The sequence below is a fragment of the Gouania willdenowi genome, chromosome 17 (genome assembly GCF_900634775.1).
Source record: "Gouania willdenowi chromosome 17, fGouWil2.1, whole genome shotgun sequence".
Classification (NCBI taxonomy): Eukaryota; Metazoa; Chordata; class Actinopteri; order Blenniiformes; family Gobiesocidae; genus Gouania; species Gouania willdenowi.
The window spans coordinates 23,566,809-23,589,470 of NC_041060.1; the positions used below are offsets into that span (position 1 = coordinate 23,566,809).

General features: G+C 40.4%; 1 protein-coding gene across 3 annotated transcripts in view; it reads right to left on the bottom strand.

The window, feature by feature from the left end:
- Positions 1-276: 276 nt before the first annotated feature.
- The window catches only part of sntg1 (syntrophin, gamma 1), a 34,242-nt gene continuing 11,856 nt past the window's right edge, over positions 277-22,662 (bottom strand). The window contains exons 1-19 of one of the 3 annotated variants that reach the window (XM_028472359.1): positions 19,427-19,446; positions 18,702-18,773; positions 18,196-18,244; positions 14,864-14,998; positions 12,165-12,221; positions 12,029-12,086; positions 11,868-11,911; positions 11,499-11,540; positions 10,830-10,956; positions 8,836-8,918; positions 7,050-7,180; positions 5,137-5,266; positions 5,015-5,053; positions 4,782-4,898; positions 4,428-4,499; positions 3,670-3,822; positions 3,253-3,345; positions 964-1,074; positions 281-768 (exon numbers count right to left, since the gene is read on the bottom strand). In XM_028472359.1, the coding sequence (XP_028328160.1) occupies positions 583-768; positions 964-1,074; positions 3,253-3,345; positions 3,670-3,822; positions 4,428-4,499; positions 4,782-4,898; positions 5,015-5,053; positions 5,137-5,266; positions 7,050-7,180; positions 8,836-8,918; positions 10,830-10,956; positions 11,499-11,540; positions 11,868-11,911; positions 12,029-12,086; positions 12,165-12,221; positions 14,864-14,998; positions 18,196-18,222 (1,605 nt within the window). In that variant the 5' untranslated portion in view covers positions 18,223-18,244; positions 18,702-18,773; positions 19,427-19,446 and the 3' untranslated portion in view covers positions 281-582. Of the gene's footprint in view, positions 769-963; positions 1,075-3,252; positions 3,346-3,669; positions 3,823-4,427; positions 4,500-4,781; positions 4,899-5,014; positions 5,054-5,136; positions 5,267-7,049; positions 7,181-8,835; positions 8,919-10,829; positions 10,957-11,498; positions 11,541-11,867; positions 11,912-12,028; positions 12,087-12,164; positions 12,222-14,863; positions 14,999-18,195; positions 18,245-18,701; positions 18,774-19,426; positions 19,447-22,662 lie in introns of those variants that run through there. The other 2 variants (XM_028472360.1, XM_028472358.1) reach the window with 2 other exon arrangements.

A 22,662-nucleotide genomic window follows, 5' to 3' on the forward strand; every position in this document is an offset into this window, starting at 1 on the left:
ACCCAATTTTTATCTGTTATGTCTAAGTCAAGGATTAACTGGTAACTGGTTAGTGGAGATCCAGGTGTGTCATTCTGTGGTCTTTCCTTCTGGTGTCTCTAATCTATAGTGGTTAGTGGGTTCAGTTATGAGACAGAACCCGTTAGGGATTAACATGCTGGTTAACCCTCAGTGCATTGATCTTTGTTTTACTCTAAAGGAAATGACAGACAAAGCATTCCCCCAACACTTCACTTTATTTTGTAGACAGATTCATGGTTCTGTCTGTCTTTAGGTTGGAGTCTAAAGACAAGAAGGGAACACAATATATTCATCCTAAAGTCCCACCCTGTGGTCCTCTGTGAGGGTCATGTGACCCGTGTATTGTTCAGCTACAGTGAAACTTTGTAGGAAAGCTCAGCCTTGATAATAATGATGAGGAGAAAGAAGAGTCAGAGGCTCAAAGGTTTCTTAAAGACCTGTTTAGGTCCAGTGCCTTAGAGTTCCATTTCACCTCTGCTAAAGTCCCGCTCAGGTTCTGGTCCTTGTTCAGGCCACGTTCAGGATAAAAAGCAGTGTCTCTGAGGAAGAGCCTGTTGGGCGTCAGGTGGTGTACTTCAGTTTTGGAGGTTGTGAGTTGCAGGAAAGTCCGCAGAGAGGTGGGATGGTGGCAGTGGGCGGGGCCAGGCCACGGTTTTCCACAAACACCGGGTCCAAACACGCTACTTTGGCGGCAAAGAAGGCGTGGATGCAGTGCAGCACGGCAAAGAGGTTGGAAAACTCCAGCTCCTGAAAGAAGAAGAGTGTGTGAGTTCTGTGAGAGAGAACTGTACTTACTTACTGCTCATTATGCTGATCAGCATGTAGGCTTTCTCCTTCTGTCTGTCTCAGCCCAGCTTCATCACGGCCCCAAAAGTCTGGTTTAAGGCCCTTAGCTCAGTAAGAGTCCTTCACCAGGGGTTGGAGAGAGACTGAGCGACTCACCTTGGCTTCAATGGATTTAGAGTCTTGGTTTTGGAATAGAAACTTTATCTTGCTCTTCCCGTCGTCAGATGATCCCTTCAGCTGAGAGAACTTGTATCTCCACAGGACGGCCTGCAGTGCAAGAAGACCAAAAATCAACTCTGCTTCCTTCTTTGAAACCTGAGAGAGTCGAAGACACTCACAGACCCACAGTGATCTTTTTCTGCAGGAGCAAAACTCCATTTACTCAAAGCTTCTACCTACTGCTGGAAACAGTATTTGTAATCTGTAGTGCTACGACTAAACCAGAATCTGAAGGAGTCCACATAGACACATTCAAAGTGATTCAAGCAAATACATTCAAGCAACAGCTGCTGGATTTGAACTGAGGACAGCTTGACAAAGCAACTGCATGGTATGTGGTAGAAAACATACTGTACAGCCTGTTTACAGTAGAGTCACTGCTTTAAGGGCAGCTAACTAGCTTGACAGCATGTCCGGGCAGCACACGGAAGATGGGATATAAAATGTGTAATGTAATAATAATATAACATTTTTTTTCATTTAGTGCTTTTAAAAAAAATCCTCAAGAAGCTTTTGTTTAGATAATCAAAACAAATTATATGAAAATAAGGGGCACAGTGACAAAACAACATCAGCAATATTGACTCCATAGTAAACTATTGAGGCTGGGGCAAGATGGGAGGGTGGAAGGAGGAGATGGCAAGGGGTTAAGGAGGTGTTTAGGTTTTGTTGGTTATCGGGATAATGTTGTTGTAGTGCCTTAACCGAAGAGGAAAGTTTTAGACGGGATTTGAAGATGGAGAGTGAAGGTGAGTCTGGGACAGGCTGGGAGACAGAGCTCTATTGGTGGGGTGCTGGTCACTCAGCACCCATAGCTTTTTATGTGAAAAAGGGCAAACTGTCAGGTACCTACTTTTACTCCTGTATGGAGTAACAGTTGGTAAATAATGGTTATGAGACAGTTGTCCCTAACCACTGGGCGGTGGACCATTTGGTGCCGAGACGCAAAGAAGAAAATCCTTTGTTTTTTTAAATTGTCTTTTTTTTTTAAGGTGTTAAAAAAATTGAAACTATTGCTTCATCGCTCCTACTTTTGATTTAGCGGCACACTTCTCTATTGAAACATGATTTGTCAGTAACTTGCACAACGCTGAACCCCCCCCACCCCCCACCCCACTAAAATAACTTTTTTGACAGTGATGTTTAAGATGTTTAAGTCTTACTGTTTAAGTTGTGACAGTGTGACAAACAGGTTCCAAATGTGAGGAACCCATTCCTGTTCTTTATGTTCAATCTGGTTCCAAATCCCAACCCTACTTGTGAAAAGACCTGTTTTTTTTGTTGTGCTTTTTAAGAGACCAAAAATAAGTTGCATAAATTGATGCGTAGTACTAATAGAGATTATAAGCAAAATATGCACTTCTTTGTTACGTTTTCTGCTTACAAGTATTACAATAAATCCTCTGCCTTTAGTACCATACTGCGTTACAGCTACTTATTTACTTTTTAAATTTTTGGTATAATTTATTTACATCATGTTGAATTGTATAGAGTTGTGTAGAATTATATAGCCATCAAATCAATATCAAATCGTATCAATACGGGAACAAGGGTGAATTGCTTCGCATCATATCGCCAGGGGATTCAATGTATCGCTAATGTATCGTATCGCTGGTAGAGTATATCGAGGTGCGTATCGAATCGTTGTCAGTGATGGAGAATCACATGCTTAGTTTACAGACTATACACAAAACTATCCTTAAGAAGAATTACAAGCACACAATCACAAGAGTTTTAATACATTGTACACCCTCCACCACCATTCCTAAAACAGATCACATACCATCTAGTGGTGTACAGCAGTACTACAGACCGTACTTTCTTTTAGGAGACACCTCATTACACTTTTAGGTCTTAAAAATGAGGCAATTCTGCAGCGCGACAGGATACATGTTTGTATTCTTCAATGCATGAAATAGGAACCTGATCTCACATGTCATCTCTCAGAGCCTCTGGTTGTGTTGAAGCGCTGATCCCGGCGCCTGTGCCGTGTGCTGTTTACACTCGCGTTGTGTTTGTGTTTATCGTCCCCGGGGACGCCACTGCTTCACTCTGCTGGAATAAATCAATGCTAACATCCTCCACTGAGGATTCTGCCGAGGGGCAACCAGGCAAAACGAATCTCCCACAATGCAGCAGGAGGAGCAGTAGGAGCCAAGGGCTCTCTTCAGCTTCTGCTTGTCCTTATTTCCTTGTGCAAAAAAAAGAAGTCAGACCTCCACCCACCTTTGAGGCAGCGTCGAAGCAGACGAAGCCCATCGTGAAGTCCACGGTCAGGCCCATCAGGTGGCTCTCCATGATGCAGGCATATGTCTTACTCTGCACCACCAAACAGGAAGATGTTAGCAAACACTGAGCTCTTATTTTAAAGAACATGTCCAAACATGCACAAGCAAATAGTTGTGGAAAACCAAAGGTAAAAGAGTTTCTCAGCAAAAAGTTCTGCTATCTACTTTTTAGAAGAACTTGTTTCTTGTTCATAAGGTGGAAAGAACAATTCCGAATAAATTTTGAAGATAACCCAAGCTTAGATAAAAACCCAGGTAGAAAAATCCACACATGCACAGAGCCATTTACCTGTTGGTGCATAGGTTAAACTGCTGATCATAAGAACTTATTAACTCTTAAGTTCTTCCTTCTCACCTGGATCCTCTCCACCTCCAGGAAGGTGGCCATTTGGAAAGCCTTCTCCCAGAGGAGCAACTCGTCCTGAAGCTCTACGCTGAAGAAAAGGTCCTCGCCGCTCTCTGTCTGGATGCTGAAGCAGTGCCCCCGCTTGTCAACCAGGTCGCCATCCTGACAGACAAAGATTTACACATTTATACATTTACTATCTGCAATAGGATTAGAGCAAAGATTCCAAGAGGAGGGTAAAGATCTCCTGTATTTTACTTATGCTTTATCTAAAAAGGCCCCATCAAAATGACGGCAGCTTGAAGGAATATGAAACAGCTTCTGCACAGACTGTAAGAAAAAACCATGAATGATGTGGAAAAAGGTTTTCAGATGGAAAGAGAAACACTGGCAAATGAAGAATTGAGGATTAGGTTGAGAGGCTACAGTATGTGAGAAAGACAGGCCCAGCATGTTATAATGTGAAGGTAGATTGAGTTTTAAGTGCACACTTGATATATATGACCTTACGTTTTACACATTAGTTTGGTGAATGCACATTTTATGGCTCATGGACCTTTAAATACATCAGTTTTACAATTTTTAAAAAAGGAATAAAAAAATGAATAATCAGTAAGTTTTACTGAAAAAAACTACAGTCAGTAAAACCCATCCATTTACTTTTGTCACTGTCACTCAAGCATAGACCATTGCAGATGAGCCAAAGCCTCTTATATCTCCCAGCATGCATTTGGCCGGAAGCGTGTGTCAAAGACTTACAGGCTCACCTTTAATGTTTTGGCCATGATTTCATAGACGGTGAAGCTTCTTTCCGCTCGGGTCCAATCCCACGTGGTCACCTGAGGTGAAAACACGGAGTGAGAGTGAGCAGCAGTGATCGAACACTGAACACCAGCCTCAACCAGTTTAAAAAATGGCTTCAAACAGGTCAAAACACCTTAAAACCAGTTCATTTTTAAATGTGTATAAAAAGAGCTTATACCAATTAAAAATAGTGTCAAACCAGTTCAAGTACAAAGTAAAATGCCTCTAAAGCAGTTGAAAATCTCTATTAGATTCCTTAATTAAGGTTCTTTATCAATTTAAGAGGAGGAAGTTAAAAAGAAGTAGGTGGAGCTTACAGGAGGGGCAGAGAACTTAAAGAGGGCGGAGCCTCTTAGAGCAAGGAACTTTGGTGAGTACATGCGATCCTGCAGAGAGTCCTGCTCCCTCTCATCGGCCCAGCCCATGTAGACGATCTGAGACATGAGCGTGTGTTAAAGCAGCATGCTTTTATTTTGAAGGGGATGAAATACACAGTAATGACGCTAACATTTTTCAGATCAGCCCCTGCTGGCCTAACACTGTGTTTTACCTGCTGGTTCACCGGGAAGTTCCTGTTGATTTTCTTCACCTGCAACATTAAAGCAGTGTGTATAGACATGATAATCAAACACACACACACACACACACACACACACAAACACACACACTCACATTGTGTTGGGTCAGGTTGGAGATGTTGCTGCCGATGGCATTAAGCCAATCCAAGCAGTCCTCGGCCATCACAAACTGGAGCACGCCGCTGCAAACGCCGTCCACTGCAATGACCTGGAAGGCGTTTTTCCTGAGAGCACATATTCAAACTGGTTTACTGACTGGTTACAGACTAGTTTACTGTCACGTTACAGACTGGTTTATGTGCTCTATAAAGACTGACTTACAGACTGGTTAAAGACGGACTTACAGACTGGGTAAAGACCGACTTACAGACTGGTTAAAGACTGATTAAAGACTGACTTACAAACTGGTTAAAGACGGACTTACAGACTGGTTAAAGACTGATTAAAGACTGACTTACAAACTGGTTAAAGACCGACTTACAGATTGGTTAAAGACGGACTTACAGACTGGTTAAAGACTGATTAAAAACTGACTTACAAACTGGTTAAAGACCGACTTACAGATTGGTTAAAGACTGACTTACAGACTGGTTAAAGACTGATTAAAGACTGACTTACAGACCGGTTAAAGACTGACTTACAGACTGGTTCAAGACTGACTTACAGACTGGTTAAAGACTGATTAAAGACTGACTTACAGACCGGTTAAAGACTGACTTACAGACTGGTTCAAGACTGACTTACAGACTGGTTAAAAACTGATTAAAGACAGACTTACAAACTGGTTAAAGACCGACTTACAGATTGGTTAAAGACTGACTTACAGACTGGTTAAAGACTGATTAAAGACTGACTTACAAACTGGTTAAAGACCGACTTACAGATTGGTTAAAGACCGACTTACAGACTGGTTAAAGACTGATTAAAGACTGACTTACAAACTGGTTAAAGACCGACTTACAGATTGGTTAAAGACTGACTTACAGACCGGTTAAAGACTGACTTACAGACCGGTTAAAGACTGACTTACAGACTGGTTAAAGACTGATTAAAGACTGACTTACAAACTGGTTAAAGACCGACTTACAGATTGGTTAAAGACTGACTTACAGACTGGTTAAAGACTGATTAAAGACTGACTTACAGACTGGTTAAAGACGGACTTACAGACTGGTTAAAGACTGACTTACAGACTGGTTAAAGACTGATTAAAGACTGACTTACAAACTGGTTAAAGACCGACTTACAGATTGGTTAAAGACTGACTTACAGACTGGTTAAAGACTGATTAAAGACTGACTTACAGACCGGTTAAAGACTGACTTACAGACCGGTTAAAGACTGACTTACAGACTGGTTCAAGACTGACTTACAGACTGGTTAAAGACTGACTTACAGACTGGTTAAAGACTGACTTACAGACTGGTTAAAGACTGACTTACAGACTGGTTAAAGACTGACTTACAGACTGGTTAAAGACTGATTAAAGACTGACTTACAAACTGGTTAAAGACCGACTTACAGATTGGTTAAAGACTGACTTACAGACCGGTTAAAGACCGACTTACAGACTGGTTAAAGACTGACTCGCTGACTGTTTAGAGACTGACTTACAAACTGTTTACAGACTGAATTACTGAGTGGTTACACATGTGCATTAGTTTCTGGTATTTTGGTTTTGAGACACTTTATTTTTTTAATTATTTGTTGGCCAGTTTCTGAACTACTGTTAAACTTGTTTTGGCTGTGATTTGACAGCTTGACATTTTACTGTTCTTTGCACTAATATTTTGTGACTCTTTCTTACTTTTCAGCTCTCTGGCCCCGTGTTTTTTGGAATATATTCCAACTAGTTTCAACTGGTCATTAGACTTAGTGATGACTGAACCAGCTTGTGAATGGATTTGTAAGAGAAAGAGCCTGAATTCTATTTAATCATTTTTGATCATTCAGAGTCACAGAGTCACACACATCAGCAGCAGCTGGTGTGTAATACAGCGCGTTCACCTGCAGACGTCAGAGCCCGGGACGTACTGTGACAGGCGTGAGTGCAGCAGAGGGATGAGACGTAGGTCCACCCATCTCTTCTCCCAGCGCAGAGCGGGGGACGTCGGCCAGGACGAGCACGACAGTGTGTCCTGCAAAGGAGGGTGAGACTCAATTAACCCTTTAAAGACAGAGGAAAGCAAGACAAGGCAAGGCAATTGTATTTGTATAGTGCATTTCATACACAAGGCAACTCAATGTGCTTTACATGATCAAAAAGTGAAACGGAAAACATTCAACAGCTTAAAACCAATAAGAACATTAAAATCAGCAGCAAAAAACATTTAAAATCATCAACAAACACATTACATCAACATCAACATGACCAAACATATCCCACTCAATCATACGCTGTAGAGAAAAAGAGTGTTTTTAACTTTGATTTAAAAATGTTCACATGTGATGCTGACTTCAGCTCTGCTGGCAGTTTGTTCCACTTCTTTGCAGCATAACAACTAAAAGCAGTGTCACCATGTTTACTGTGAACTCTGGGCTCCACTATCTGACCTGTGTCCATAGATCTGAGAGACCTGCTGGGTTCATACCTGACTATCATGTCACTGATGTATTCTGCAAACCCATTCACACATTTATACACCAGCAGCAGAACTTTAAAGTCTATTCTGAGGCTGAACTGGGAGCCAAGACTTTAAAACTGGACTAATGTGTTCTGACCTCTTTGTTCTGGTTAAGAACAAGTAGGAAGAGCCTCTCTAATAGTTTTTTTATCCTTTACAATGCAGAGTCTTGTAAGGTCTGAATTAAGGTCTAACCAGGTACTAATAAAAGAGAGGGAAGTATTCCCTTTTACTCATAAGTAACAAATGTAAAATATCAGGATTTCTTAAATCAAAATATAAATCGATCAGAAAGGAAAGCCTGCACGACGTAGATTAATAATACCTGCATGAACTGATGCACAGAGGAGAGTAAACACTACATTTACCCTAAAACTAGTTCAAACAATCACTTTTAAAAACGTTCACTGTTGAGAAAAAAAGAGGCTATATTTGGAACCTATAATCATTTAAACAATAATTTGGATATGTTCTCTGTTCTCTTGTCTGTGGATATTTTAAAACACTAAAAACCATTCCCGTGGGTTTAATTTTCTGAATCAGCTTCAATAAAGAGGACGAAATCATCTGCATAAAAGGGGAGCACTAACCAGGCGTATAAATATTTATTTGCTCAGTTAAAAGTGAAATGCACAATTATTTTCGGGGGTCATCTTTGGAGTAAAACAATGACAAATGTTTTGTTTTTTATTGGAAATGTGTATCAACCATCAGTACTGAATAGTTGGTTGAACTGAATCTTATTGCGACTTATCGCATTGCATTTTATCACATTAAGAAAAGATATGAAACGATTAAATTTTATAAAATACGATATGATGAGATATAGTACGACTGGTGGAAGGATGAAAAAATAAGATACTATAATCTGTTACTGTGAGATAAGATACAATAGTTTGATTCAAAGCAATAAGTCAGCCCTAAAATACACTGCCTAAACAGAATACAGAAACATATTGTTATGTGGATACAAAAGTAAAAAAATGCTACGGCTGGACTTTTTTGCCTTTTATTTTCCCCCTGTGTTGAGACCTTAAGATGATAACAATAATATAACCCATATAATAATCATTGTGGAGACCACAGAGAGTCAGAATGCATTACTTTTAAAAGGTTTCCTGTAGGGATGCAATGACATTTACTTTATCCAGTGTTGAATAAATGCTGACCGTGTTGTTGGGATGGTAGTTGAGGTGCAGGCCACTATCACACAGAGGAGAGGACGTCCCACTGCTTTGGTCACTGGGGATGCCTGAGGAAGCAGAAAATGTGTCTGTATCAGAAGAATACAAAGCTTACACTCAGTCAAAGAACACACATCCTTTACTTCAATAGAAGGTAGAGCTGGGCAATATATCGTGATTCAAGATATATCAAGTTTTATATTTTGGTGATATAGAAAATGACAATATCATATATATATATATGATATATATATATATATGATATATATATATATATATATATATATATATATATATATATATTAACTTTATTTATACAATCACACAGGACAAATCAACATCATTCAAGTATTTAAAATTATTCAGTCAAACAGTGTCCTCCTTTACAATTTTTCCATATTTCTGAGATATATATTTTTTATAGCTTATTTTGTATTAAAGCAGAACTAAGTAACTTTTTCACCTTAATAAATCCCTCTCATAGTCCCTGTGAGGGTAATACAAGTGTTTATGGGGTGACTGGGGGGGTCTTTCATCTCTCATGCTGTCTCTGGCCAGAAAACAGCACTTGCAACTTTCCTGCCTCCGACCTGGTGGCAAGACGTACTGTTTTACTGCTGCCCAATACAAACTAATGCTAGATTATGACCAGCCCTGTGGCTGTTTGTCTATAAATTCACTTTTCTCAAACTTACATCATGGTGGAGCCAGCAAAAAAAAAACAAAACAGAGAAGACCTTTGTCTGAGGAACGGAGCAACTCCATGCAGTGCCAGCAGCAGCAACACACAGCAATCACGTACCGTCGTCACGGCAACAGACGCGTGCACACTTGCAACCCAGCGCTCCATCAGGCAGCGCACATGGCAAATATCCATCTATCCATCCATCCATCCATCCATCATTCCTTTATTTTACTTGTCTCTCTTCCTCATACTGTTCACATGGTCACATGGGACTATATGTGTGAAAGCACCCTCAGTGTAACTGTTGTATTAGTACTTTTCAGTGATCGTTTGCTACCGTCTTGGTAGAGCAAAGGTGTGCATGTAGCTGTGGGGTGGGGCCGGCGGCGGGGGTGCAGAGTTTTAACGACAGTGACATAATCAAAGAGACCTTTAGGGGGAGCGCTAAGAGCAATTTACTTAGTTCTGCTTTAAAATACTTGTTTTATGTGTCGCTGTTTTCTATACTTCTCAGAACATGAAAAGCACAGCGAGATGGATTACTGAGTGTGTCCTAACCCAGACCTTCCCCTAAACAAGCCACACTACAGAACGCACTCACACGTGCTGTCCCTTATAGGAGAAAAAGCCCAGCTGTTTGTTAATAAATGTACCTGTGTGGCGTTTTACATCAGCAAACCTAACCCCTCACTTTATTGAGTTAAAAATATTGAGATTTTTATCCGTGTATTGCCATTTTGAGAAAAACATCGAGCTATGAGTTTTGGTCAATATCGTCCAGCTCTAATAGAAGGACGGAGGGAGGGAACGTAAACGACTGCCTCCTTCTCTCTGTGCAGTGAGTGGTTTTCACTCTTAGATACAGAGCCGCTCTCCTCTGTGCACTGGCAGACTCAGAGCTCAGGATCAGTCAGAAAAAGATCTATAGGCTGCTCTACAGCTGACCCCAGGCAGGTGATCTGAGCTGCTCTTTGTTAGTGCGATAAAGAGATGTTAGGATTTAACGCCTGAGTTATAAATCACAGGCTGCTCATTCACAGGCACTCTTCAGCTAAATGTAGGAGGAAATGAAAGCGTAGATGATGAACCTGTGTGTCTGCCACTAGTTGGAGGTCAGCTGTATTTGAGTCTGTTTGTGAGACCTTCCTGGGGTTGAAAACACAATGGAGTTCAATCAAATGGCTCCATTGCTCTTCCTTTCCCACAGAGCGCCTCTGCTCTGTTGTTTCCAGGACAACCACTCACATACCGGGCAGAGCTAAAAATACTCAGGGTTAAATGATTTGACTCTTACAGTGATGTGAGCCGTCCGGCTTACATGTACAGTCCTCGACCAGAGGCAGCTTCAGGAAGGCCGGGGTCTTCTTCAGAAAGGACACATTGAGGGTGACTTCTTCCCCAGCGTTCCTCAGGACCTGCACCTGAAACACCAGCAGGCCATTTTTATACTCTACTGAGGTAACAGATAAACCACGCACTAAGCACTGAATCCACTGGGTTCAAATAATGATTATTCACATATAGAGACAAAAATACAAACGAGGACCAAAAACTGTCAAAAAGCGATATACACTGATTAAAAGTGCCTTAAAAAAGACAAAAACCTTACCAGAAAACAGACTAAAATGAAAATGAAGTTCTTTCAATAGAACTAAGAGGACAAAAATAGGTTTATAGAACTAAAAACTGATTAAAACATCCTAAAATGGAACAAAACAAGAGTAAACATATCTAAAACCACTAAAAGACCGAAAATGACCAAAAATAAACAAAAAACAGATAAAATAGACAAATAACCAACAAACTAAACCAAAAACACTGACCACAAACGGACAAAAATTTTCCCAAATCCAACTAAAACGACCAACCAACAACTAGAAAAGACCAATGAACTGACTTTAAAGGAGCAAAATATGTGAGTCATGGAGATAATGAAGTGAGAGATGATGAGATGACAGCTCACCACTTCTTCGTGCCGATAGCTCCTGACGTTGATGCCGTTGATCTGTAAAACAAGAGCAGCAGAGTTCGGTGAAGCTGGGTGGGCCCCGCTGCAGCGTGAGCAACCACGTCCTAGCGCCACTCTGTAAACAGCTGAGTCACCTTTAAATCACAGCTCTATGTAGCAGCTCTACGCATTTTTAAAGAGAGTCTGAATGTTGACCAAAGCATTTTAAAGTGGATGACGTTTCACTTGTGTGGAATAATGCAGAACGAGTACCATTTGAAATCGTAAGCTTCAATAAACTGATTTATAAGGGTGGGGGGGGGGGGGGGGGTCCCAGAGTGTGAGGGTTTGTTTCTCTGAGGGAATCATGATGAGGAAGACTACCTGGAGGATGCTGTCTCCGATGAAGAGCAGCCCAGAGAGTTCAGCTGCAAAGACAAGAAATGCATTAGCGAAATGAAGGAATGAAACCTGTGTGTGTGTGTGTGTGTGTGTGTGTGTGTGTGTGTGTGTGTGCGTGTGCGTGTGTGTGTATTGGTTGGGACCTTTCTGTTCTTTGGATATTTTAGATATAACCACAGGGATTTTGTGTTCAGCCCCTCCCTGTAAAACATAGAGCAGCAGCTGAGCATTAACATGTGACACAGGCATTACCAAACATCTGATCAGGACCTACTTCACCTTAATGCTCAGACCGAATCCTCCGATGGTTTGTCTCCTGATGGTCACAGATCTCTCCTGATGACACAGAACACATAGTCACCCAACACTGACATTAAGCTTAATGTTAGCATTAGCATTTGTCCTCAAGGACTTGCTGCTGTTACTTTTACTGAGATTGTTCAAAATGTTACATTTAGACTTCTTTTAGGAGAAGCCTGTGCTTTGTTACTTAGCCACTTTCAGAATTGCCATTATTTTTCAGCAAGAACAGCTGTTATTGGCTCTCTGAGCTGTTAGCATTAGCATTAATATTAAGTGACGAGCAACTTTGTACCCATTTACTAGGCTCACTGTAAGCATTAACTTGATTGTTTATTGTTGTTTTTTTTTTTCAAGTTGATAGCTTTAACATTATTCTCCACTGGACTGTGCAGCTTGTGTTTGTTCACTGAGTAGTTGGATAACATTAGCAACATTTCGTAACAGCCAATGCTTAGCATTAGCATTCATCTCCAGGGAGGTACTCATACTTGTTTTCAGAGCTGAGTGACTGAGTGTTAGCTTTGGTTATTACATGACATGGCTGATTCATAGCATGAGCATTATTATTATTTTTCAATTGAAAAACAGCATTTTTTGAGCTGACATTTAGCATTAGCATTATTCCTTTGAGAAAAGCACTTTACTATTATTACTGCAGGCTTTTTAATGGCTGTTATTGTTTTTGTTTTGTTTTTTTAGCTGATTGTCAGCATTAGTTTACATTTGCAATGCTGGTATTGATTTACTAGGCTGACAGTTAGCCTTAGCATTAGTCTTCAGGGGGGCATGGTATTGGTTCTCTGAGTTGACTGCTGGCCTGGCATGATGACATTTGTTTTTGTTCATTAACAGCATTGTTACAGGTTAAGCACTTTTGCACTAGCATTATTTTCATGGTGCTGTTGGGTTATTGAGCTGAAATTTAGCATTAGCATTAGTTTCCTGATCATTTCAACTTTGATATTGGTTTACAACTGGGATATTTCACATTGTTTATTCTGTTTAAACATGAAATTAGATTATTTGTTAATGTTGACACCCATAAACGGAAAAGTAATTAAGCAACAGTCTCATTTGTAAAGCGTCATCTTGTCTGCCTCTTTTCTACTACTATATATATTAGTAGAGGTATGTTTATTACTGTTTATACTTTCATACACTTTTCACATTTTTCTGCTTGCTGGGAAAGGAAACAATGGGAACTCCATCGCATGCATTAATCCACTGTGTTCAAGCGCTGAGCTTCGGCCTTCAGCTCTGATCAGAGACGATGTTCGTGTTGACACAAACTTCCTCTGCTCTGTGCGAGTTTCCTCCAGCTGAGAAGCGCTCAAATTAAATCAGAAATTCTCTCTGAAGACGCTCTGTGTTCATTAACAAGAGCAAGAAGATGTCAGAGTGAATGAAGAGATAAATCACTTTGTAACAGCTGTAGTTCATCCCAAACAGACTGGGTGGTGGTTAAAGCAGTGGTCTGCATTCACAACCTTTAACGTTAAAAGAGTCACTTCAATAATGTTATATACTGTATAACCTACATGTACCTAAGTGTACTGCTTAGCATTTCTGGGTTCTGTTGATCAGCCTGGTGGGTGTAAAAGCTCATAATGGATCACTGAAGCCTGAAATAATAAATACAGCTTCAACTTTCTTACACTGTCATCACGTATGTCATCATCCCTCCTTCATTAATGTAAGATTTACTGAGGAATACCAGTATAAACAGTTTAAACCAGTAGAAACCACTAGTAGAAACCAGTATTAGCTGTATCAACCAGTTTAAATCAGTATAAACCTGTATTATGATAATAACAATGAGTAAAATAATTAATGTCAGATATACTAATGAATACCAGTATGAACAATTTTAAACCAGTATAAACTAGTGTAGACTAGTATAAACTACTATGATCCAGTGTGAACAACTATATACTAGAAACTACTATGATCCAGTATTATCTGTATTAAGCAGTAGAAACCAGTAGAAACTGTATAAACCAGAGAATCGTTCACTATGGGCAGATTTTGTGGTGAAAAACTATGAAACAGGTTGGAGAATAACTGGTGTTTTGGTGAAACTGGTGTGAATTTTATCTAAAGACCGAGTTCCCGGCAACACAAGAGGGGTAACACAGTTATCCAGATCAGCAGTTAACATGATCACCAGTTGATTTCAACAAATCACTTCAGTCACTCAACTTGAGTTTCACTGATACAGTACAAAGAGTGTCTCAGAATGAGCACAGTGTCATCAGCTTCATGGAGGTTGAGCAAACTAGTCAAAACTCAATGGTACAAGTTGCTCAGCAGTTGACATTAATGGAGGGGTGGTTATTTTGGTTTCATTTTTTGGTGAAAGCACATTGAAAGTTTGCAGGTGTTCTGGTGAAACTGGTGTCCATGTCTTATGACTTATGAGCGCAGCCTGCTACTACTCAGAGTCAGTCACGAGTTAACATGAGGCACCAGATGATTTTGATCAGTCAAATTCTTTCCTTGTGTTGCACTGTAATCTCACACAGTCTGTATCTCAGAGTGATACATGGGAATAACTTTACAGAAGCCTTAGCAAACTAGTCAACAGTCAATGGCAAGATTGTGGCACTGCTCTCTCTGCTCTCCAAAAAATACTGTACAAATGTAAGATAAACATTCCTGTATTCAGTGCCACTTACACTGGAATAAAAAGGCTCTCCTGACACACAGATGACATCTTGCTCCTGAATGGTCAGAATGTCTTTGGCCAAATGCAGACGAATATTAAAGGGCTCCTCATTCCCTTCCTGCATCAGATAGATCCCGGTCTTTATCTGCAAACAGTCATAAAACATCAACTCACCATTAAGAAACATATTACAGTGTTTATACTTCCATGCAGGTGTCATTCACACACATCTAAACAACATTGAGCACTTACAGAAACCAACTGCCTAACACGATTATGGCTCATATTTACCTTTATTAAAAGTTGATGCTAAATTAATTAAACAGTAATAATACTTTAAGTATAATAATCCATTGATACAGTTCACAGCATTAAATCACTGCTTCAAAGAAAATTACATATTTTTAAATTCTGCAAAATGACATTCATGCATTATTTATCTGATGCTTCCACAGGGTCAGTTAAACTTTAAATATACTTGTTTATTATTCATAAATGTGAACATATCCATATCAGCATTGGTTTTTTGTTTAAATCTGTGATTGGAAATCTGAATACCATCTGTGACCAAATGGTATCCAAGAGAGGCAAGATGATCAGGACTGAGGGAGTTGATCTACCAGAGGAGAACAAGTACCTAGGGATCCTACAGGCAAATTAATCAATCAACCACAACCAAATACTTACAGCGGGTACTGCAAGTCCTGAGAAGTCAGTTGAATGGTCAGAACATAGTCTGAGCCATCCACATTTACACACTGTCGGTCATCCAATACCCAACTGGGATCATGAGCTGGACAACGGAGGAGATGCATGCATGGAGGTTTCCACCAAGTCCAGCACCCTGAAGCTCTAGACTAAGGGGAAATAAGTCCTAGTCAGCATCAGAGCCATTATCCAGGATGAAACATCCAACAAGAAGATGCTCCAAAGGATAAGCTGCTCAGTGAATGTCTCAGACAATCATCAGACAAGGGCAAAATGGTAGAGGAGCAACATGGAGGGACAAGCCCCTACATGGAGTATAGCACTGTCAGATAGAAGAAGTATCTGATATCAAGAAGATCTACCAGAGGATGGAAAAGGCTGGACTAACAGACATCACAGAGGCACTAATCATGGCAGCACAAGAACAAGCACTGAGCATAAGATCCATAGAAACCAGGCTCTACCACAGCAGATCAGACCCAAGGTGCATCTGGGATGCTTCAGCACATAGTGACAGGGTGTAAGGAGCAGGAAGGATCTGCCTACATGGAGAGGCCAAACCAAGTGGCCGGGATAGTGTACAGGAACATATGGACCCAATATGGATTGGAAGCTCCCAAATCCTGATGGGAAACACAATCAAAGGTGGTTGAGACAAAAAGGACTAAGATCCTGAGGGACTTCAGCTCCCAGACTGACAAAGAGCTACTGGCTAACCAACAGCACATAGTGGTGGATGACCAACACCAGCAGAGGGCAGTGCTCATAGATGTGGCGATACCAGCTGACTGCAACATCAGCAAGAAGGACCACAAGAACAATTGTATCAGATGTGGGAGGTCAAAGCCCATGTGGTCCCTGTGGTAGTAGGAATACTCTGGGAAGTGACCCCCAAACCGGGAGAGTGCCTGCAACACATTCCAGGAACAAAATCTAAAGCCTCAGTCAAGAAGTGTGCAGTGTTTGGAACAGCTCAGATACCGAAGAACATTCAGAGAAGCAGGCCAGAGGACACACACACACACACACACACACACACACACACACACACACACACACACACACACACACACACACACACACACACACACACACACACACACACACACACACACAAACACCACTCTGGGAGAGTGAGATGAGGATGTTGTGTTCCTGCCTGTTTGTGTGAGGATGACAAAATTAAAGAAGCTGTGAAGGTAAGAGACTGTAATCAGGCAACTTCCCCTAATTAATGTATGCGTGTGTGTGTGTGTGTGTGTGTGTGTGTGTCCCTTTGAAACGGGCCTGTCTGCATAGATTTGCATTGAGATGCATCATTGCGATGCCCGTCCCGTCCTTGACTTAAAAAGCTCTAAGTAGCGGCAGCAGCAGCACTTCCACCTGACATGACTGCAAATGCCCATAGGGCTGTCAACATCCCGTCGCCATGGAGACAGCGCCCATCAGTCAACACGCCGCCTGGCAGCTATTCTGGGTGACGGCGTCTGTGTTAGTGTGTGTGTGTGTGTGTGTGTGTGTGTTATGACACAGGTCATGTTTGGAGCTCTTCAGCATCTAAGACTGATAATTATTAAATTCAAGCTGAAAATTTGTGTAGTGATTACTGATATTCATGCTTTTCTGTTTAGTGTGATGTAGGTTTAAACTTTTTTGAAGTGTAGTCATTGAACGTTGGGTTGGCCCAGTGTCCTTCCTACTTTAGTTTATCTTGGCCAGTGTCTCCAACCTTTTGATAGAGAGATAGATAGATAGATAGATAGATAGATAGATAGATAGATAGATAGATAGATAGATAGATAGATAGATAGATAGATAGAGATAGATAGATAGATACAGATAGATAGATAGATGCATAGATAGATAGATAGATAGATAGATAGATAGATAGATACATAGATAGATAGATAGATAGATAGATAGATAGATAGATAGATAGATACATAGATAGATAGATAGATAGATAGATAGATAGATAGATACATAGATAGATAGATAGATAGATAGATAGATAGATAGATAGATAGATAGATAGATAGATTTATTTCAGACTCGAGGTCCATAAAAACCCTACAAATAAAAAAAGTAATGAATACAAAGATATATAAAAAAGTTTTTTTTAAAAATGTATCTTTAAAAGAAAATTATTCAAATCATCCTTTTCTTTTTCTGGCGTCCCTTATGAGTTTCGGCCCCTCGAGCCCATCACTTTTTTTTCAGAAGGGGCCGTAACAACAGTTTATCTAGGAAGTCGTTTTAACTGTGCTGTCAATGTGTTATTTTGTAACTGAGTTAGTAAACTGAGTGCTAAGCAACCTGAGCTAAAAAAGAACAGGAAAGTAAATGACAGGACAGTAAATGCCCATTAGGGATATGTTCTGGATCATTGTGATATAGGCCCTTCTAAAAATAAAAAAACAACATCGTTTTTATGCATTGATAAAAACCTTTGGACATGCTCTAAACACACTTAAACCTACTGAATCACACTTTTAAACACACACTGCCAATTACACTTGTACTGTACAGTGGCTAGAGACTTATTAGAGCCTGCATGCTCAGAAGCACTCTCTGATAGGATGAGTGCTCTCAAGCTTGAGTCTCTAATGAATCAGTGATCTCAGTCCGACTCACCTCTTCATTGGAAGTCTTGAACTCCATGTGCTGCTGTACAGTGAGGATGCTGAAACAAAGAGAGCAGATACTGTGTTCTTTGACATATAAGTCACAGATGGTTTAGCTGGAGCAGTTACTCATTTAATCCACTCAAATACAGAAAAAATGTGTTTACAATTCTCAGAATTGAAGTTTAATTCAGTTCTCAACACATGGATTTGGCTCCAAAAGTGGTTCGTGGACCTATTATTGATTTCATAACTCTTTAAGGATGTGTTAGTTACATGTTTTTAGGATGTGCACAAATGAGTTAAAACCGGTGATACATAGTTTAAAGAGGTCCTTTTTGAAAATATGAATCCTTTCGCCTGGTTGTTGTTTCAACAGTTGTACAATATTAACACGGTTAGTGTTTTCTTTTCTACATTTGATTGTTGAATTGAAGAAAGGAGTTTAATGAATACATTAATACAGGAACAATAGATAGCTATGGCCACGGAGTATTGGTGTTCAGACTCTCCTACCTCAGCAAAAAGGCCTCCGACTCACAGCGTCCACGGGTTTATCCATGGAGCAGCACGGAGCCGATCCCTGATCTGAGACCACACACAGAGACGGACAGAAAAGAGACAAATACTGTAGGTCAGCATTGATCATCTGTTGGATTAACATGTTAATTTCCTCATTTTGTCAACGGTAACAAAGCTAAAATGATCTAATGATGATGAATACACAGTAACGGTAAGATCGAGGGTGAAGATGATGAATACAGCAGTCATCGTTAATGTCAATTATACTAAAGATAAATAGATATAATGATGATGAGAATGATAACAGGGATAATGATGATGATGATGATGATAACAGTGAGAATGCCAATGATAACTGAGGAGGATGATGACAGTGAGCATGACAACAATAGTGAAGATGATGATGAGAGTGATGATGATGGTAAGGATGATAATCATGACGAGAGTGAAGATGATGATGATAGTAGTGAGGAGGTTGATAACAGTGAGATTGATGAGAATTATAACAGTGATGATGATGATTAAGGAATTTGATTAGTCACTCTTTGCTGTTTTGAGGCTGAGCAGTAAAACTGAGCCACATGTGAAGCAAACACACATGAAACAAACATGAATACAGCTCAGTCTGTCCCTGTCTCCTGATCACAGACGGACTGACACAGCAGTATGTCTGTAGGAGAGTGAATTCCCTCTGTGTGCGTGTGACCTGATAACACAACCTGCCATCACCGCTGGTCTCATGTGCGAGTGACGAAAGGCGTGTTGGTCATGTGAGCAGATTCCGACCACGCTCACTGACTCATGCACAGCTGAAGAAGGAAACCCGTGGACTCATGTTCTCATTGCCAGAGCATCATTAACTCACACTCTGTCGTTTGTCAGTGAGCACAGACTGCCCTTTGAAGGCGTTCATTAGGCGCCCCAAAGAAACCATTGCTGGCTCCTCGCCAGTGCTCTGTAGAGCTGCTCAGATCACTGTGAAGCAACACAGGCTAGGTTTTACACACAGGCTGGAGCAGCAAACAAGTGATCTGAGCAAAGACCAGAGGATTCTAACTACAATATCTGAGACTAATGCATAGGCGGAGTTTGAGATTGTTGCCGGGGGGGCAAAAAAATAAATTAAATTAAATATATAAATTGTCTCTAGATTCATGCCAACCACAATGTGTGTAACATATACAGTATGTACAATAATGCAAAAATGATTAGTAATATCATTAATAATGTTGACTACAAAAATGTGCATTGACGTGTCGTTTAATGTTGTAAATTCATGACAAAATCAGGTCAGCGGTCGCTTTCTTTTCTGCTTCATTTTTGCTGCAGTACCATACATGAACTTCTGGGCTCAGTGGCGCTTCACCATTTACATTGTGAAGAAGAATTGTGCAACAGAAGAAGAACCAACCTAAAGTCTCAAAAATTTGGGACCATTTCACTGATAACTTATACTATACACCTGAGGTAGATATATATATTTTGTACAGTCACTGTTTGCTGGCACTTAAAATATTTGTGTTTTATCTACATTATGTTAAGAATTGTATTTTTTTGAACGAATTTGGAAAAACTGTAATTAAAACTTTTTACGGTCAAAATTCATATTTGTGCTGCTTTTGGTTGCACTAAATAATCAGAAAATGTTAAAGATGTTGATGTAAACCTCTTTTGTTTACCAAAAGAGGATAAAAACAGTTGTGACCCAAAAATAATCTATGACCACAAGGGGTGACAGTTCCAACTCTGCAGTTTGGTAGTAGATAATGAAGCAGAGAAGAAGAGCTGAGTGCGCTGCTGACGGCATGTTGGCTGAAGTTTGCGAGTAAATCACAGACCCAAAAGGAATACCATCCTGAGAGTTTGTGTAGCTTTCATTAAAAAAAAGTGGAGGATCCCTTTAAAGCCTTGCTTCTGCTGTGCTGAGTCAGGAGTTATAACAATTACCAGTTGAGCTGGTACACAAGAGCGACAGTAGCATGCTCTTTGTATGAGTAGTGTATCTCCGCATCTTTTTTCGGCCTTGTTCTCTGCAGCCGCCGCTTCATATTCCTTTCAAACTTTGTCTGGTTTATGCCATCTTTCTATCTTGAAGATGAATCTTTGTGTTTCACACATTGCAGACAGTAAATGTGTTGTCTTCTCTGAGACTTTGAAGGAACTCCATGACAGTGATCAGTCCCACAAGTTTTGCTGAGCACGTAGCCAGACAGGGTGAAAGGGTAAAGGGCCGGGGCTATTAAGTGATTTATAAGACTGATAACTATCCTGCAGAGGTGTGGACTCAAGTCATTATTTTGACGACTTTAGACTCGACAAAATGTAAAGAGACTTGTGACTCGACTTGGACAATACATCAGTGACTTGTGACTTCACTTGAGCCGTCGAAGATGTGATGTTCTCCATGGTGGCATCCAGAAGCATGGGAAAGGAACAACAACAAAACCAGGACAAAAGACAAGGAAACTGATATACAGTAGTCCCCGGTTTATCGCGGGGGTTACGTTCTAAAAATAACCCGCAATAGGCAAAATCCGCCAAGTAGTCAGCTTTATTTTTACTATTATTATACATGTTTTAAGGCTGTAAAACCCCTCACCACACACTTTATACACTTTTCTCTGACAGGCATTAACATTTCTCTGTTTAAACTCTCAAAGTTCAAACCTTCGTAGATTTTAAAACATAAACCTGTTTTCAAACATACAGCGCTTCAGAGTCACAATTGCTAGCGATCAGACATTGATCCCGAACGCATTCAGAGTCTTTGTTGACGATGATGTCAGGCCGTCAACACGGACACTGGTCTGTTCACCCATTCAACCATGGAGTAGAAGCTGTGTGTGACCACCTGGAGCTGTATGACACGGCCTTTATAACCAGGACCGGACTAGGAAGGATTTGGTGTGGAGGAGAATCAGCGAGGAGGTGGTAGTAGCAGGTAGAAGTTCTCTCTGTAGCACTGAGCTAGGATAGCATTAGCAGCTAATCACACCGACTTTTTTCACAGGTGGTTTATGTTTATGAGAGGAGAAAAAAGAGCGCAGCTCATTGCTTCAAGCAGGCAGTGAAACTCACCAAGTTGGATGTGTTGCTGGTGGGTGAATGCAGCATTAGCCAATCAGGACGCAGAACACAGTATGCGTTCATGTGCTGTAAAAAAAAAAAAAAAAATGCATCCAAAATTGCACTGTCAAAAAAAATCCGCGAAACACAGAGGACTACTGTAATTCAGAAGTAAGGTTGTGTTTATTTGTTACAACAAAATAAAGACTCCTTCAAACCAAAATCGAATCGTTTAACCAAAAAAGAAAGGCTTAGAACAAACCTTCAGTGAATCAATTAAACCAATAAATCACTAATTACAACCTAAACTAAACAAATGATCAACAAAACGTCCACAGACAAACAATCTTTGTATTACAGGTATATCACGAGCACACAAGCTCAACCATGCTGACCAGACAGACCATGATTGCTCACAAGCACTGAAGACTTGCTGATCAGCTGCACCTGCTTCAGCTGGGCGGAGAAAAAGGGCATGGCCTGCTGGGACAGGTAAAGGGCAGACCAACAGTAGAGCACGTAACAGAAGAACTTGCTACTTTCCCTCAAAGCCCAAACACGTTGCTGTAAACCGCTCTAGCCACGTGTGTGTGTGTGTGTCAGTATGAGGAGTGGGTATGTATGTGCTGGGTGGGGGTGGGGGGTGATGCTATCATCACAATATCCAATCTAATAAGGCGCACATGGTTTTTAAGACAGCATTCAACCAATCAAATTGCAGGACAACAGGACGAAGAAAAACCGTCAATCAAAGCATTGGCAGCAAAACGATACGTAAAATAATTTTGTTTGGGTACAAAAATGATGAGGTAATCAATAAAAAACAAGTTGTAGTATGCAAAACATGCACTTCAAGGATCATGAACGGAGAAGCAGCAACTTCTAACTT